Source organism: Erpetoichthys calabaricus, chromosome 5, assembly GCF_900747795.2.
Source record: "Erpetoichthys calabaricus chromosome 5, fErpCal1.3, whole genome shotgun sequence".
NCBI lineage: Eukaryota > Metazoa > Chordata > Cladistia > Polypteriformes > Polypteridae > Erpetoichthys > Erpetoichthys calabaricus.
Genome location: NC_041398.2, coordinates 24184781 through 24200929, shown reverse-complemented (window position 1 = coordinate 24200929; position 16149 = coordinate 24184781). Strand labels below are relative to the sequence as shown.

The window sequence follows — 16149 nt, the reverse complement described above, 5'->3', positions numbered from 1 at the left end:
GGAGAGATGCCCACAACACCACCAAAATCCTCCAAAGATGCATCATCCCTTTGCTGCTGACATTGTCCTACTCCCACTCATGTGCACCTGAATGGACGCAGGTAAAGGCCTTTTCTTTGTTCTTTAATTCAAATGCTGAAGACTTAAAGGGCACCGTTAATTATACTCAGCACTATCCTACACTGTCTTGTAGAAAGCTGGTGAGGGCACAAATACAAATTAACTGTTGTGAAGCGAGTTGAATCCTCACAAGCCCTTAATGTTTTCTTTTAATGAACTCATCCATATTACTAACCGAAGGTTGTAAACCGGATATGGACACAGGGCGCTGGGCGCAGGGCGCATCGAGGCGCACGCGCACTGCTGCACTGCAACGAGCCCTCCACAGAGAAGACAAAATAGGTTGTAGACCGGATATGGATGCAGGGCACATCGAGGCGCACGTGCAGTGCCGCACTGCAACGAGCCCGCCACAGAGTAAACAAAAACGAGACGATTCAGCAGACTTCGAAGCGCACACGCACTGCCACACTGCAACGAGCCCGCCGCAGAGCAAAAAAATAAACGAGAGGATTCAGCACATATGTGAATCTACTAAGTACGGAATCCCAGGATGTCCAAACTACACAGCATACTTGAATTACACATCGAAGCACATGCGCACTGCCGCACAACGTGCGTATGAAACAACCAAGGCAGAGGAGTCACGGCTCAGAAACAAAACAGCTCAACTAACGGAAATACAAAACCGAGCCCATAGCTAACGACACAGCCACAGAGAAACCAAAACCGAGAGGATTCAGCGCATATTTGAATCACATTACAGTATTACAGTACAGAATCCCCAGACGTCCAGACTACACAGCATATTTCAATCACACATCGAGGCGCATGCGCACTGCCGCACTGCAACGAGCCCACACGGATGAATGAACGAAGGTGCCCACACAAAGGCACCACTTTAGTACAAATATGTTTATTTAATTAAATGAACACTTTACCATGGCTACGACCTGTAAACTAAACCTGAGGTAAAGTGTGCACGCCAGGTTGTACAGCCGACCGAACGCGACCGCCCACACCACCGCATATACCACATTCGGTTAGTAATGTGGCCCTCCATGCCCGGATCGGCCGACATGGCCACTTCAGCACGCGAATCCGCCGCCGTCAGCAATCGACTTCTCGCTGACGACACAGCCATAGAAACACAAAAACGAAACTGCATGGCTAAAAACAATAAATGAGGGCGCCTGCAACTGAGTCACAGCTCCAACAAATATGTTTAGATAGATAGATAGATAGATAGATAGATAGATAGATAGATAGATAGATAGATAGATAGATAGATAGATAGATAGATAGATAGATAGATAGATAGATAGATAGATAGATAGATAGATAGATACTTTATTAATCCCAAGGGGAAATTCACAATCATTAGTTTTAAGCAATACTATAACTAAGAGTGCAGCCACATCAGATATGCTGAAAAAAAGTTGGAAAACTTCTCCAAGGTTTACTTTCTCATTGATTGTGAGTTTCATGAATTCTTATTCCACAATGCTACACTAAGCTTTATCTTTACCCTGGTATGGAGCAGCCTACAAATGACTCATAGCTCTCTCAATTACCAAATGTGACTTGCCCAAATTGTCTTTGGTGGGAAAGAAAATGACTGGAATGAACAGAGCTTATCAAAATAAGAAACACTTGTACACTTAGCTCATTTAATGGAATATCCCTCATGACATGGCCTTTATTTGTGGGGTGCACTTGGTTTTTCCTCTTCAGGGTCAACACAGGTACAAATCTTTGGTGACCAAGTGAGAGAATTTGCACATTATTTTATATTTTTGTCTGTATTATTACAACATTTCTAAAAAATAAATCATTTATTATGGTCAAACAGTTACTCAGTACTTGAGTAGTCTTTTCACCAAATACTTTTTTACTCTTACTTGAGTAATTGTTTGGATGACTACTTTTTACTTCTACTTGAGTAATATTATTCTGAAGTAATGCTACTCTTACTTGAGTAGAATTTTTGGCTACTCTACCCACCTCTGGGTTGCACTGACAAAAAGACAGGAGGCAGAACTGGAAATGTCAGAGTTGAAGATGCTACAATTTTCATTTGAACTAACAAGGGTAGACAGAGTTAGGAAAGAGTATATTAGAGGGTCAACACAGGTACAAATCTTTGGTGACCAAGTAAGAGACGTTAGATTGAGATGGTTTGGCCACATGAAGAGAAGAGATGAGGGGTACATCGGTAAAACAATGTTGAGGATGGAACTACCAGACAAGAGAAAAAGAGGAAGGCCAAAGAGGAGGTTTATGGATGCAGTGAGGGAGGGCATGAAGGCAATTGGTGTGGCAGAAAATGATGTAAAAACAGGGATAGATGGAGATGGATGATCCACTGTGGCGACCATTAAAAGGGGGCAGCGAAAGAAGAAGAAGAAGAAAATCAAAATCAACCTTTTGACTTATATTATAAATAAAGTAGCTATTGGTGTTTCAGGTAGCCTCTGGTACCCATTTTAAGTGTTATTAACAATCCTTCTTCTTGTCATGCTTACAAAAACTATCAATTTTCTTAGCCCATTTTGTGTAACTGAGGGGATCCATCCCGATAAAATCAGGTACAAGGCAGGACATTTCCAGAAATTTAAAGTCAGTCCTTCAAAAATAAGAACGAATCACCATGGTCCAATTCCAAGATGTAAACTAATCTAACAGGAACAACAGAGCAACAGAATGATACTAAAATACCAAGAAGCATTCACAATTTTCTCAACATAAGCACACAAATCCCAAATTAAGAGTAAAGGCACAAGGTCATAGTATCATCTTTAACAGACATTAAGAAACCAGCAGGCTCTTTATTATTAAACATAATGTGCAAATTTTATTCAGTTTTGAAAGTAATTGAATGATGTTTTATATGAATGGGTTACCTCAAAATGTTCTTCCAATAGATGACTTACCTCTTTGAGGCTCTTTCTGCTGCTGCTTTTTTTCTGTTACTACCACTGCATAAGTGATGTTATCATTTGGTTCTATTTAAAAGAAAAGAATAAGTCACAATAGAAGTCTATGTTTTATAGTGAATTGAACACTTTTGTCACTTTAGGTAAAACTATACACACCAAAAAAAAAAAAAAAACATGAACAAGACAAAAAATCGTATTTAAACCACTAACATAAAAAGTCATGAAAACAGTTAAAAAATGAAAGCTGTTAGTCTTGTTCATCCTTACTGGAATGATGTTTGTGACTCTGTTAGATACTTTAAATATACAAATACCAAGATTTCATGAGAATTGACAGAAAATTAAGTCTCCATCATCTACTTAATAGACATTCTTAATCTGGCACTGTGCTAGTGACTTTATTTTATGTAGGCCATATACTAAGTCATATCATTGAACATACAAAGGGGTACCCAAAAATAACCGCAATTGAAAAAAAAATTGTTTTAATAATTTTTACTTACTGAAACTTTAGTCTCCTTCAAAGTACTCTCCATGCGAATGAATGCCCTTGTCCTAACGCTTTACCCACTAGTGGAAACATTTTTGGAATTGCTGAAGAGGAACGTTGTCCAATGCCTGCAAAGATTTTTCTTTGACTTCCCTCCACGGTACAAAAACACTTTCCTTTGAATTCTTTTTTCCATATGCGGGAACAAGAAAAATTCGCATGGAGCAAGATCAAGTGACATTTCTCCTCATTTGAAACCCACTCGTAGACCTGTGTTTTACTTAAAGCTTCCTCTTTAAAAGCAGTTTCAAGCATCACTACAGTTTACAGTTTATAGTCTACTAACACAAACTCGCTCGCTTTGCGTTAAATTTTGTTTTCTCTTAGGGAAAACAGCTGCTGAAACTGTAGTGATGCTTGAATGGTGGAACTTGCTTTATTTCACAGTTCATCAAGATATTTTTCAAGACCTTGTTGATCAGTTCCAAGTACTCAGATTACAATGGGAATCACACATGTTTTCCATTTGCTCAAAATCTCAATCTTGAGCTCTTTGCATTTGAGCTGTTGTACCTCCTTGCCTGAGATGTTGGTGTTATCTGAAACAGCTACATCAAGAAGCAGACATCACCTCTGCTTCTGTCATGAGGAATGATGGTCATTTGTCTCTAATGGTACGATCGGTGTTCACAACCATATTGTACATAACAGTTAGTTCTCTGTCTTGATTACATTTTCAGACTAGTGATAACCAATGATCAGGCACTGGGAGGCCAAAATAATGGAGAATTGAGCAGTTAAGGTAGCTTGCTATATGATTGTGGTAATGTGTATATTCTTTTGACGCTAGCACATCTTGTTCCTGGCATAAGTCGGTGGGGGGATGGAATAACAGGCTGCTTGCTGCTTGTCTTAATCGGCACATTTACAGGACAAAAGACGCTGAGGGAGAGGTGCGAACAGATTTAAGGTGGGCCGGATCTACGAGTTTTTTTGTAGGCTCTGGTAATTCTAGTGTTAAATGCCTGTGTAGTTCTTGTCCTTGGACACGGTCCTAGTCTATGACCCTTCATGCCCCCTAAGCCTCCCATTCTATGTTAGATATTTAGTTAAAAACCTAAATTATGTGGTATTGAAAGCAAGTGGAAACAAGCCTATGCAAGTGTGAAAAAAATATGCAGAAGTAAACATTAGTCTATGCATCTCACAAAATGAACTACATTTATGCTGCACTGCAAAATAAAAAAGCAAATGATATCATAACTTTTTATAATATGAAAAACGTGCCAAAATGGTTAGCCATTACCAGTTTTCTGACAGTTGAATTGTAGGGATAGATAGATAGATAGATAGATAGATAGATAGATAGATAGATAGATAGATAGATAGATAGATAGATAGATAGATAGATAGATAGATAGATAGATAGATAGATAGATAGATAGATAGATAGATAGATAGATAGATAGATAGATAGATTTTAACATATCAGCTTTGTCATAAAGTCATGCCAATGCAGCAACCATTTCTGAGAAAAGACAGCAATTCTCTGACCTGTTAGCGTCTTACTCCCCGGCTCCCCTGGCTTGATTTTCTTTTGTGTGAAGCTCACAGCGGTGTATGGAACCTCCTCAGCCATCCTGCCAAGTGGGTGGCAGAGAGTTTTGCACAAAGAAATTGGTGTAATTCTTAGAAGTATGAGACTAGGCTTAGGGTGAAATGAAAGATAGCATTTAAATTAAGCACAACACAGAGGTGTGCTGAACTGATGAATACATACAGCCTGAAAGTTCATCTTAATCAATAAGCCAGTTTTATTTTGTACAGCTTCCTTCACAAAGCACTTCATTGTACAGGAATATATAATTACAATAAAAATTGGTCAATGGCCTGGTGTGGCACACTTACTCTTCTTAACTTTATTTGTTTTTGATAATAATATGCTGAGTAATTTCTCTGCATCCGCCATGAAAAATAAAAAAAAAAGCCTGCACGTTTCACATATCAGTTTGTTGTTTTCACCATCAGTTATTTTATCTCTGAAGTGCTCCATTAATCGAGTGCAAACTTTGTCAAAATGATATATTAAAACATGTTTAGCAAAAGGTAATAGAGGATACAAAAGTTCAATGATTGTACACACTTGAAGATAGACAGCAAGACTTGAGAAACTTTAAAGCAGATACCAACAAGTCAGTTAGAGCATAAAGCACTTTGGGTATGAAGGTTGGGGGTCCTGAATTAATGCTCTCTTTCAAATGCTGACCCAAGAATATTCACATCTGTTTTCCACAGTACATTTCTAAAAGGCATTACAATGGTATAAAAACATAAAAGGCCTTTTGGACATTAACACGTTGATTAAGCAGTTGTCAGTGAACAAAGTTTGAATTAGAAGCTAGCAGGAACACCAGTTACACATCACACTCTGTAGATGATTTACTTTAAAGTTTTACAAAAATTTAAAAAATTTATAAGTAACTAAAATGCTAAAAGAGAGGTGGAGATGCAAACCTGCTGTTCAGTTTCTCCCAGCTGTCTTCTCTGTCACTTGGAGTTTCATACTAATTTATTTTTCATGGTCTTCTCTCAAAATAAACCCTAACAAGAGTGTCATAAAGCACTTACCAGGTCATCTATACATCAGACCAACATTGATGTCATTTTAAACAAGGAAGCAGAGTGCTGGGCTCAAGTGAAGTGCTGCAATCTAAGCAGCACCCAAATGCTGATATCAAAAAGGCAGGTGGTGGAAGCTCAAAGCAAACAATTTGTGCAAGCAGGGTGTTACAATGAAGTGCTTTGTGAAGGAAGCTGTTCAAAATAAAACTAGCTTACTGATTAAGAGGAACTTCAGGCTGCATGTATTCATCAGTTCAGCACACCTCTGTGTTTTGCTTAATTTAAATTTTATCTTTCATTTCATCCTAAGCCCAGTCTCATACTTTAAAGAATTACAAGGCTCTCTTCTTTACACAGATATCCTGAGCTGCCACCAATTTCTTTGTTCAAAACTCTCTGCCACACACTTGGCAGGATGGCTGAAGAGGCTCCATACAAGTCAAGTCAAGTCAGCTTTACACAAAAGAAAATCAAGCCAAGGGAGCCGGGGAGTAAGACGCTAACAGGTCAGAGGATGAAAACTTTACAAAGGATTGCTGTCTTTTCTCAGTAATGGTTGTTGCATTGGCATGACTTTATGACAAAGCTCATATGTTAAAATGAAAGCAAATCTGGGTGAATATATACACTACTAAATAACAAAGATAAAGAACAAAAAATGCTGTTTGCATATTCATTTCACTAAATGCACTCTACATAAAGTACTATCTATCTATCTATCTATCTATCTATCTATCTATCTATCTATCTATCTATCTATCTATCTATCTATCTATCTATCTATCTATTATATAGTGCTTTTCCCATCTATCTATTTACCAATCTGCTTATCAAAAAGCAAAACAACACTTTTTCTGTTGCTGCGCACATAAAATTAAATAAAGCAGAAATTAATGTTTACTTTACCATTAGATATACACCAGGCCAGTACAGTCACACACTTCAAAAAATAATTAAAAAAAAAACACCTCATTAATTTAGTTTTTTCATCATTTCCAATTTTCACCACTCAGTTGGGTGCTGGCTCTTTTAATAAAATGCTGTTTTATTTTCTGTTTTAAAGAGTGGCCACTAATCGCTATTTGAATCTGTTTTGTCATTTCTGGTAATGGCACAATTAACCACTGTTACTTGTTACTTACTACAGTACACTGCAGCCATTTGTGATTCTAGGAGGAAGAAGAAAGTACCACAAGAGTATCCTCATAATGTTTACACATTTGTGTACTGTAGAATACAAAGGAGGGTCCAGGTTGTCTTTAGGACTTATGTTCTCAACAGTCCAACCAGCTGGAGGTTTTAGTTTCTTCTCCTCTATAGCCATTTGCTGATTAAGCTGAGCAAGTTGTTTCTAGTTTCGACTGTCTGATATAACCTTTTATATGGTAATGTATATAACTGTTCTTCAGTTTTTTTTTGGTTTTTTTTTTGTAATGTGCTTTAAAATAAATGTTGTAATTTCTTTTAGAGACAATGTTTTCACCTGTTTTAACACTAGAATTACCAAAGCTTATGAAAACACTCCTATCTGGCCTACCTTGTGAAAAGCGCTATATAAATGTAATGAATTATAATTATTATTATTACCTTAAGACCATTCGCATGTCTCCATCAGCGTCTTTTGTCTTGTAAATGTGTCAATAAGCACAAGCAGCAAGCAGCCTACTATTCCATCCCCCTCTGTCACAGAACATTCACTAAGTTCTCCCAGCTCATGCCTGCTCATGACTGCTATCCCATCTCCCCGCACACCGCCGCAGTTCAATTCGCAAAGAAGTTTCTCAGTGCTCTGTGTTTATCTTGGAGTGAAGTACCTGGAGCTTTATAGGGTAAAAAATACAGTATGTTGTCATTTGGAATACATACATTTCATGTGTGTTCCGTGTCTACAACAATCTATGTAAACACTCATTAAAACAGAAACATTTTTCATATTTTAGTAATAATCGACAAAATGTACATATGAACTGTATAATGTGTGAAGCTTGAAATCCAAATATCAAATAAACACTTTCACAAAAGGTTAAAGTATAACAAAACAAGTGTGCTTTTATTCTGGAATATAACCAAAGAAAAAGAAAGCAGGTTACGGTAGGCTGCTGATACGACAGCTTGCGTGATGCAATGTTAAGAACTGCTGACTCCCAATCAAGATTTTGTAGGTTTTTGCTGCTTCCCAAATTTACCGTTTTTGAGTAGTGCGCTGCTCCTATTGGTAATATTATACAATAAAAACATACATTTGATTTGCATCTGTAACAGCTGGAGTAAATTTATAGTACTTGTAAAAGTTAGCGTTTTTTTTTTTCAGTTTTATTCTCTCCCTCACGTTCACGCTCCCATAATAGCTCCCCTCCGAACCCGACACTGTTTTCAGATAAAGGCATGGTATAACAAATAAACTTGTTTTGTTATACCACCTCTTTATTTGAAAATGTGTCAGATCTTGTGCACGATTGAGATTGGGACTGGGAAAACTGTGGACATGGATGTGAGTGGTGTGCATGACTGAGAATGATTGTGGATGTGAATTTTTTTTTCAGTTTTGAGTGTTCCTGCCCACGCTGAATTAGTATACACCTTCTGGTCCATGGTGTCAAAGCTGCATTGACAAAAAAAGAGAGACTTAGGTATATATAACATTTGGAATAATTTATTTTATGACCTGTATTGTACATCTTGGAAAACATTGTTGCACTAATGCAACATTATATTCATTTGCATACCTTCATGCATTATAGTCAGTGACTGTATTTGTTTTTTTTTTCTGTGGTGTTTCTTTTGTACTCCAGGAGATGCAGAGGACAGAATAGTACAGAGAAGTCAGTTCCACGCTATATACTGTACAATCATCAAATTCAAGTGGTAGCAACGAGCTGGCACCCCTTCTAGATGCTTGCTGCACCGTGCGTGAATCCTCAATAAAATAATTTATTGCAGCAGTTCTGTCTCTTTCAAATGTACTAAACCCCAATTCCTGTCCTTCTTTTTCTTTCTCCAAATAACCAATCGCCACACAATCAGCTCTTTAATAAATATCAAGCCATCTGTAAGCTTAGAATGCCAATTCTTCGAAACATTTAAGGAACATTGAAATATCTTGTGTCATGCACGAGCGCTTGGGGAGCAGCTGATCGACCCGGTTTGTTGCGTAAAACGTCCCACGAGGGAGCTACAGCAGTGTACTAATCCTTGTCTCTTTACTTCCTCAGAAAGGCAGAGGCGGCGGAGCCGTAAAGAGCACCCAGACAACTCTAGAAAATGCACATTTCCAGGTTCATTTATGTCCTCTGATGACCCCGTGATGATGTCAGACTCCCAGAATCCACCTCGACACTTCCCAGCATTCCTCCATGTTATTTCCTGTCCGCCCTTATAAAATGTCCATCCTCCCTATCTTTGACTGTCTTTTGAGTTGATGATAACAAAACTGACCTTCTATTTATAATATACGGGGCTAATAACCCCAACCTTTTATCTTTGTTTGTGTATTTATTCACACTTGGTAGTACATGTTTAATTATTCCATCCATCTATCCATCCAGGGCTGCGGCAGTCCCAGCAAACATACAGTACGAGGCAGGATCAGTCCCTGAATGGGGTGCCAGCTCATCGCTACCACTGCGCCACCAATTTAATCATAATGCATATTTAATCATTAACAATATATATTATTTAAATGAAGTTAAAAATATATCTGTATAATGTAATATATATACTTTACTGCATTTCTTCTTAAAAATGATATCAAGAGCTCCAAGAAGATAGCACCTGGAAATCTAAATCGACTTAGAAGCCAGTCATCATCATCTGTACGCGCTCTCAGTTGAATTGAATTCCTTTATTGTTATTGTATGGTACAATGAGATTCAAAATTCAAATCCTCCATAAACTTATTTTCTTTTAAAATGGTAAAATAATAACAGCAACAACAACAATAATAATAATAATAATAATAATAATAATAGGATAAAAAACTGTGAAAAATATACAATATGAAAGCATAAGTGGCTCAGTTTGTGCAATATTACAACTGTAATGCAAGTTTACAGTGAGGCAATTGTACTTATAACTACAAACAGTTCTACAAGGAGCACTTGATGGACTGATTGCGTGCATTTATAGTTCTTGGGATGAAACTGTTTCTGAACCGCAAGGTCTGTACAGGAAAGGCTCTGAAGCATTTGCCAAATGTAAGAAGTTCAAATAGACAGTACACATGGCTGAGGCAGCATGTGCTAAAAACTCTATCCCGATAATTCTCTCCGCTCTTGACACAATCTGACATAGAGCTTTCCGACCAGCTGCTGTACAGCTGTGATTCCACACTCAGATACAGTGAGTTAAAATACTCAGAGTGATGCACTGCGAGTAACAACACTAAAGTGGCTATAGTATTTGGAATAGTTTGGCCATTCGGTGCACCATTATATTGTTAAAATATAATTGTAACATTATATTGTTACAATCAGATGCCTTAAACTAATAAACAATATGCCTTTAATTTCAGTGTATTTGATAAAGCCGCTTCAGGGATGTGAATCTAAAAAATAAAGGGAAACCACACAGGAACAGTATCAATTTGATACTGGGGGCCACCAGTTTGTTAAACCAAGCGCAGAACTTGCATATGCAAGGGATTGAGCTGGAGTGAAAATGTGCTTGGCTTTACACCAAGTTTAGTTTTTATACATTGCGATGTAAGCGTGGACATGGGTGTATGCAACATTTTTGTGTGTATGCACCATTTATACATGAGGCCCCAAGACTGTGATATTAATGTAAGGCATAATATATGAAGGAAAGATGACAAAAATGGTTTTGATCCAAACTGTAATGTGTCTTAATAAGCCTCTTTTTAAAAAGGAATATATTTCTTCCTTGTTTGCTTTTAAAAACATCTTACATTAGACTGTGTCTGCAGTATTAAACACCTTTTTATCTATATTTTTGAACATTTTGTTTGTTTTTCTAACATGTAGATTTTGTTTGTGAGGATTATTTTTTAATGTAAACTCTTTCAAACAAGTCTCATTTAATTAATTTTATTTTCTTGTTTACGTGACACTGTCAAGACATGTTACATGGAAATTACCATTTTTGCCTAATTTTTGCCCTCTTTAAATCTTTTTGCTATTAGGTGGGAGAACACTTTTTTAAATCTTTAGATTGTGATTTAGATCTTTGACATTCCAGTTTAGGAAGTTCAATGTTTCATCAGAGAGACACTGTTTCTGAACATCTGAGGATGTTTTGTCATCGTAATTAAAGGTAATGTGTTGTTTCATAATTTAGTTTTAACCTTGAATTCATATTATTGCCAGGTATTATGGCTAAGGATGTTATCAATATGTTGCCACTTAAAAAGATAGATAAGAAGTAACTTGCTCTCTCTGCCCCAACTCTGCCCATTTTGCTTCCCCAAGTGAGGCTAGACCACACTTAATGGAGTCCCAGTCCTCCGACATGTCAAGAGACAGGGCACTTCCAAAACAAAACAAACCCCCAGCAGCGGTGTGGTAAGGATTACATTGAGAAATCTTATGATAGTACAGTCCAAATACAATAAATAAAGGGTATGATGTTAAATCACTCCAAAGAAAAAACATCTGAGATGGAAAATGTTTAGTGTAGTGAGAGATGCGGTGGAACAATAATGTGATGTAAGAAGTTTGTGTTGTAGATTGATAAAAATCATGACAAATTAATGAACAGGCTGGTGATATATACCAAATTTATTCAGATAAATAATTTTTATCTGATGAGTCAAGTTGAATTCCAAGATAAGATGTCTAAAGTATTCAATCAAGTGCCAGAAAACACAGGCACAATGAACGAGTGCCAGCTCTTTTATATGGTAGTCAGACAATAGCATGATCCTCCTTGTTTTTGAACCACCCTGTGGAATTCTTTAGAGGCAAATTTTAAAAGAAAGATGAGGCTGGTAGCTGATAATCCCCTCTTAGAAGAATGGGCACATATAGCTGTCATATATAAAAATAAGTACAAGGAGGAGTGGAGTACATAGAAAATGTATGTGAAACCAGTGATAGATTTTAAGATTCACATAAAATGTATATAAAATTACAACAAAACACATCTATATATACTTTTTATTTACAATAGATTATTATTGTAAAGTGTGTATGCAAAGTTGATTTCATTTAAAATTCACTACTGGAAAAACTTTATGCTGCATTTGTTATACTGCAGAGCTGGGAAGTCAAAATTCATTTGTGACATCTGCATGTTTGCACTACCCTAGTGGGAAAGTAAACATAATGCCCCATTAAAAGCTGGTGTTTCAGAAACAAACACTAACTAGTACTTCTATACTCTGGATAGAAAACGAAACCGAAAAGTCTATAAAAGATTTTAATGCTCTTGGCAATGATAAATAGTACTATTTCTGCTTGGAAACTATGCTTAAAAAACTGCACAAGGGAACCATTCAGCTCAATATATACGGACAGTATCATGTGTCAAGCTAACATCAGTTAGTTTGTTATCATTCATTCTGGTAATGTTAACTTTTACCTTCTCATTGTTTAGTATTATGGAATGAGGTAATTTATTTAAAGTATTGTTTTCTAATAAACAAATTAAACCTGTCAAGTGTTACTACTTCCTGATCACAGTGTAGATTGCCGTTTTGGACTAACATCATAATCTGAAGTTGGATGAACTCAGATTTGAGTGAGTTTACAAGCAATTATTCTAAGTTTGGGACACGTTTTCTTTCCGTTTTCCAAATTGAAGATTGGAAATTATGAGTTTTGAGTTTTAACCGGCATTAAGTTCTTTGGCTCTTTTGAAAAGTTAAAAAATGAGCATCAGACCAGTGGTTTGGTATAACAGCAGTTCAAGACACCCACTTAGCACTCCCTACCAGGTTTGTACATGGAATAACAATATGGAAAGAGAGCCAGGGGTGTACTTCATATACAATATACTGTATCTCTAAGAAAGCTTCAGAACACTTCTAAAGGAGCTGAAGACTGCCACTGGGAAGACAGAAGTATTATTAATACAAAGTCATTTAAACAATTATATCACTCAGTCTCTGCAAATCCATTAAGCATTCAGGAATGCACACATTACAAGTATTTATATGAAATCAATATATATAAGAAAGGAAGTGAGCACTTTTATTTGATAATCTAGCCTCCCTACTGATTAGAAAAGGATTTTAAGACCCATTTAAGCATGTACAGAGAGGCTGTAGATTGTTGTTACTCTTCAGGTTTTTTGTTTAATAAACGCTCCTTAGTCTTGCATCTTGGTGTTATTTCTGGGTGTGGAAGCATCCCACCACAAAACACATCACTTTTAAACTTAGTCCCCTGTATTAGAGGGACACTTGAGGAGGAGAGTTGGTGTTCCGTGCTATCAGGAGTGCAACTTCTCTTTGGTTTGAGGGTGTCCATCTAAGCTGAATGTAACATGCAGGATTAGTAGCTGGTGAAACTGATGACTTTTGACTCACTTGCATGTTAAAAATGGAAGACAGCGGCATCTGCTTCACAGATAATTTGTTTGGTATCACCACACCATGCATCATACCACCCGTAGTTTTTTGTGGTATTGAATAGGTGCACACAGTCCTCTCCTTCCTGATGGTTTCTAGTTTCTTTATAGTCATCTGGCTCAATTCTTCCATCATCCCTTTTCCCCCAAAATCTGCAAGAAAAGAAGAGCTGTCAGTTATGCACTAATGCTTGCCTCACACAGTGGACTCTGCTTTTAACAAGCACACCAAGGCTGTGTGGAGGTTTATAGACTAAATACAGGAATCTATGAATGCATGGATTCCTTAGGTATAATAAATAAATAAATAAAATAAGTAAGGCAATTGATGTAGCTTCAGCCATGTTGGGTTCTTCCAAACGGCAATACCTAATTTACCTGTAATTCCTATTTTTAGAATATGTGCATTTATTTAATTACTGTATTTTTTATGAGGGCCTACAATTACAGCCTAAATGTTGCATTTTCTAGTGAAAAAGAAAATGAGCAAGAACTGTACATCCAGTAACATAAAGAAAAAGAATAGAATGATTGCCACCCACGAGATACTCTAACATCTGATATAATTGTGTCAGCATAACTGTAATAATACAAAATGCATGCATGTGATGTTAAAGTGGCCGTCTTCAAAAAGTAAGTGGTATGCGCAGAAAGGATCTGCACTTTATTTCTAATTAAGAAAATACTCTAGCGCAAGAAAATTACTTTCTTCACCAGTTCCTTTTTGACTTTTTTTGTTTTTGATTTAGTTTTGTCCCACCTATGATTATCACCTAGAAGTGCTTTTTAATGATCTTTAAGCCTGGGTCGCACTCTTCTGTTTAAGCACACTGGAGAGCGTATGGATATATGTACACTTAGTAAAGTTAAGCCGCAATGATCATTTATGGGTCAGGAAGCAAACGACAGAAAAGTGCCAGTCCATTTGAATGAAGTGAGTTTGATTCCATAAAAGCAGGTACATAAGTGGCTCTAAGTTATCAGACCAGTAAACTGTAAATCTGAGAGTACAGTAATCCCTCCTCCATCGCGGGGGTTGCGTTCCAGAGCCACCCGCGAAATAGGAAAATCCGCGAAGTAGAAACCATATGTTTATATGGTTATTTTTATATTGTCATGCTTGGGTCACAGATTTGCGCAGAAACACAGGAGGTTGTAGAGAGACAGGAACGTTATTCAAACACTGCAAACAAACATTTGTCTCTTTTTCAAAAGTTTAAACTGTGCTCCATGACAAGACAGAGATGACAGTTCTGTCTCACAATTAAAAGAATGCAAACATATCTTCCTTTTCAAAGGAGTGCAAAGCAAGCAGTCAAAAAAAAAAATCAATACGGCTTTTTGGCTTTTAAGTATGCGAAGCACCGCCGGTACAAAGCTGTTGAAGGCGGCAGCTCACACCCCCTCTGTCAGGAGCAGGAAGACAGAGAGAGAGATAGAGAGAGACAGATAAAAAAAATCAATACGTGCCCTTTGAGCTTTTAAGTATGCGAAGCTCCGTGCAGCCTTCAGGAAGCAGCTGCACACAGCCCCCCTGCTCACACCCCCCTACGTCAGCGCAAGAGAGAGAGAGAGAGAGAGAGAGAGAGAGAGAGAGAGAGAGAGAGAGAGAGAGAGAGAAAGAGAAAGTAAGCTGGATAGCTTCTCAGCCATCTGCCAATAGCGTCCCTTGTATGAAATCAACTGGGCAAACCAACTGAGGAAGCATGTACCAGAAATTAAAAGACCCATTGTCCGCAGAAATCCGCGAAGCAGCGAAAAATCCGCGATATATATTTAAATATGCTTACATATAAAATCCGCGATGGAGTGAAGCCGCGAAAGGCGAAGCGCGATATAGCGAGGTATCACTGTATATCATCACTTAGGCTTGTGTCAAGAGAACACATTTTTGCTTTTTAGTATTGAGATTGTGTTACTAATTATGTTTTGGGCATGTGCCACATTGTAAAATATCAAATTCTCACTTATAGGATCTGTTTAAAACTTTTATTAAAACCTGGCAGGACCTAATCAATAACATTTTAGAATAAGCATTTTAATTGGGGAGAAAGACTCCTTTATCTCTTTACTCCTCTCAAAAGTTTTGCTCTGGCTGTTGGCCTTCCTCTCTTTCTCATGGGTGTGAGTTGATTTGATTTTAGTTTTATTAAGTTTGACTTGATTGTATTGAATGTTTTATGTTTTTAATAAATTCAATAAAAGATAAAAAAAGAGTGTGACTAATTAGGAAAAATCAGACTAAGTCTGACGTTAAAACTTAATAAAAAGCACAAGTAAGGGGTAGCAACCCAATAAGTGCAAGAAAATAAGAAGTCTGAGACACATCGTTGGCTGCTGCTTACCAAGTGCAAAGTGAAACTTAACAGACCATTAACTCAAAAACAACAACAAAAACATAAACACTTTTGTGGAACAGAAAAATAGTGCTGCGAAATTCAGATCCAGTAGGTTTTTAAGAGAGCAAAATGCATGGCTTTATGATAATTTTATCATAACTACACTTTTATA

General features: G+C 37.2%; 2 protein-coding genes across 4 annotated transcripts in view; both read right to left on the bottom strand.

Annotated features, from left to right (window-relative positions):
• The window catches only part of LOC114643594 (low affinity immunoglobulin epsilon Fc receptor-like), a 346195-nt gene extending 340872 nt beyond the window's left edge, over positions 1–5323 (bottom strand). For both annotated transcript variants that reach the window (XM_051927563.1, XM_051927564.1), the window contains exons 1-2: positions 5044–5323; positions 2994–3065 (exon numbers count right to left, since the gene is read on the bottom strand). In XM_051927563.1, the coding sequence (XP_051783523.1) occupies positions 2994–3065; positions 5044–5128 (157 nt within the window). In that variant the 5' untranslated portion in view covers positions 5129–5323. The remainder of the gene's footprint in view (positions 1–2993; positions 3066–5043) is intronic.
• Positions 1–16149, bottom strand: part of LOC114643591 (CD209 antigen-like protein B) — a 290359-nt gene that overhangs the window by 28757 nt on the left and 245453 nt on the right. The window lies entirely within an intron of this gene.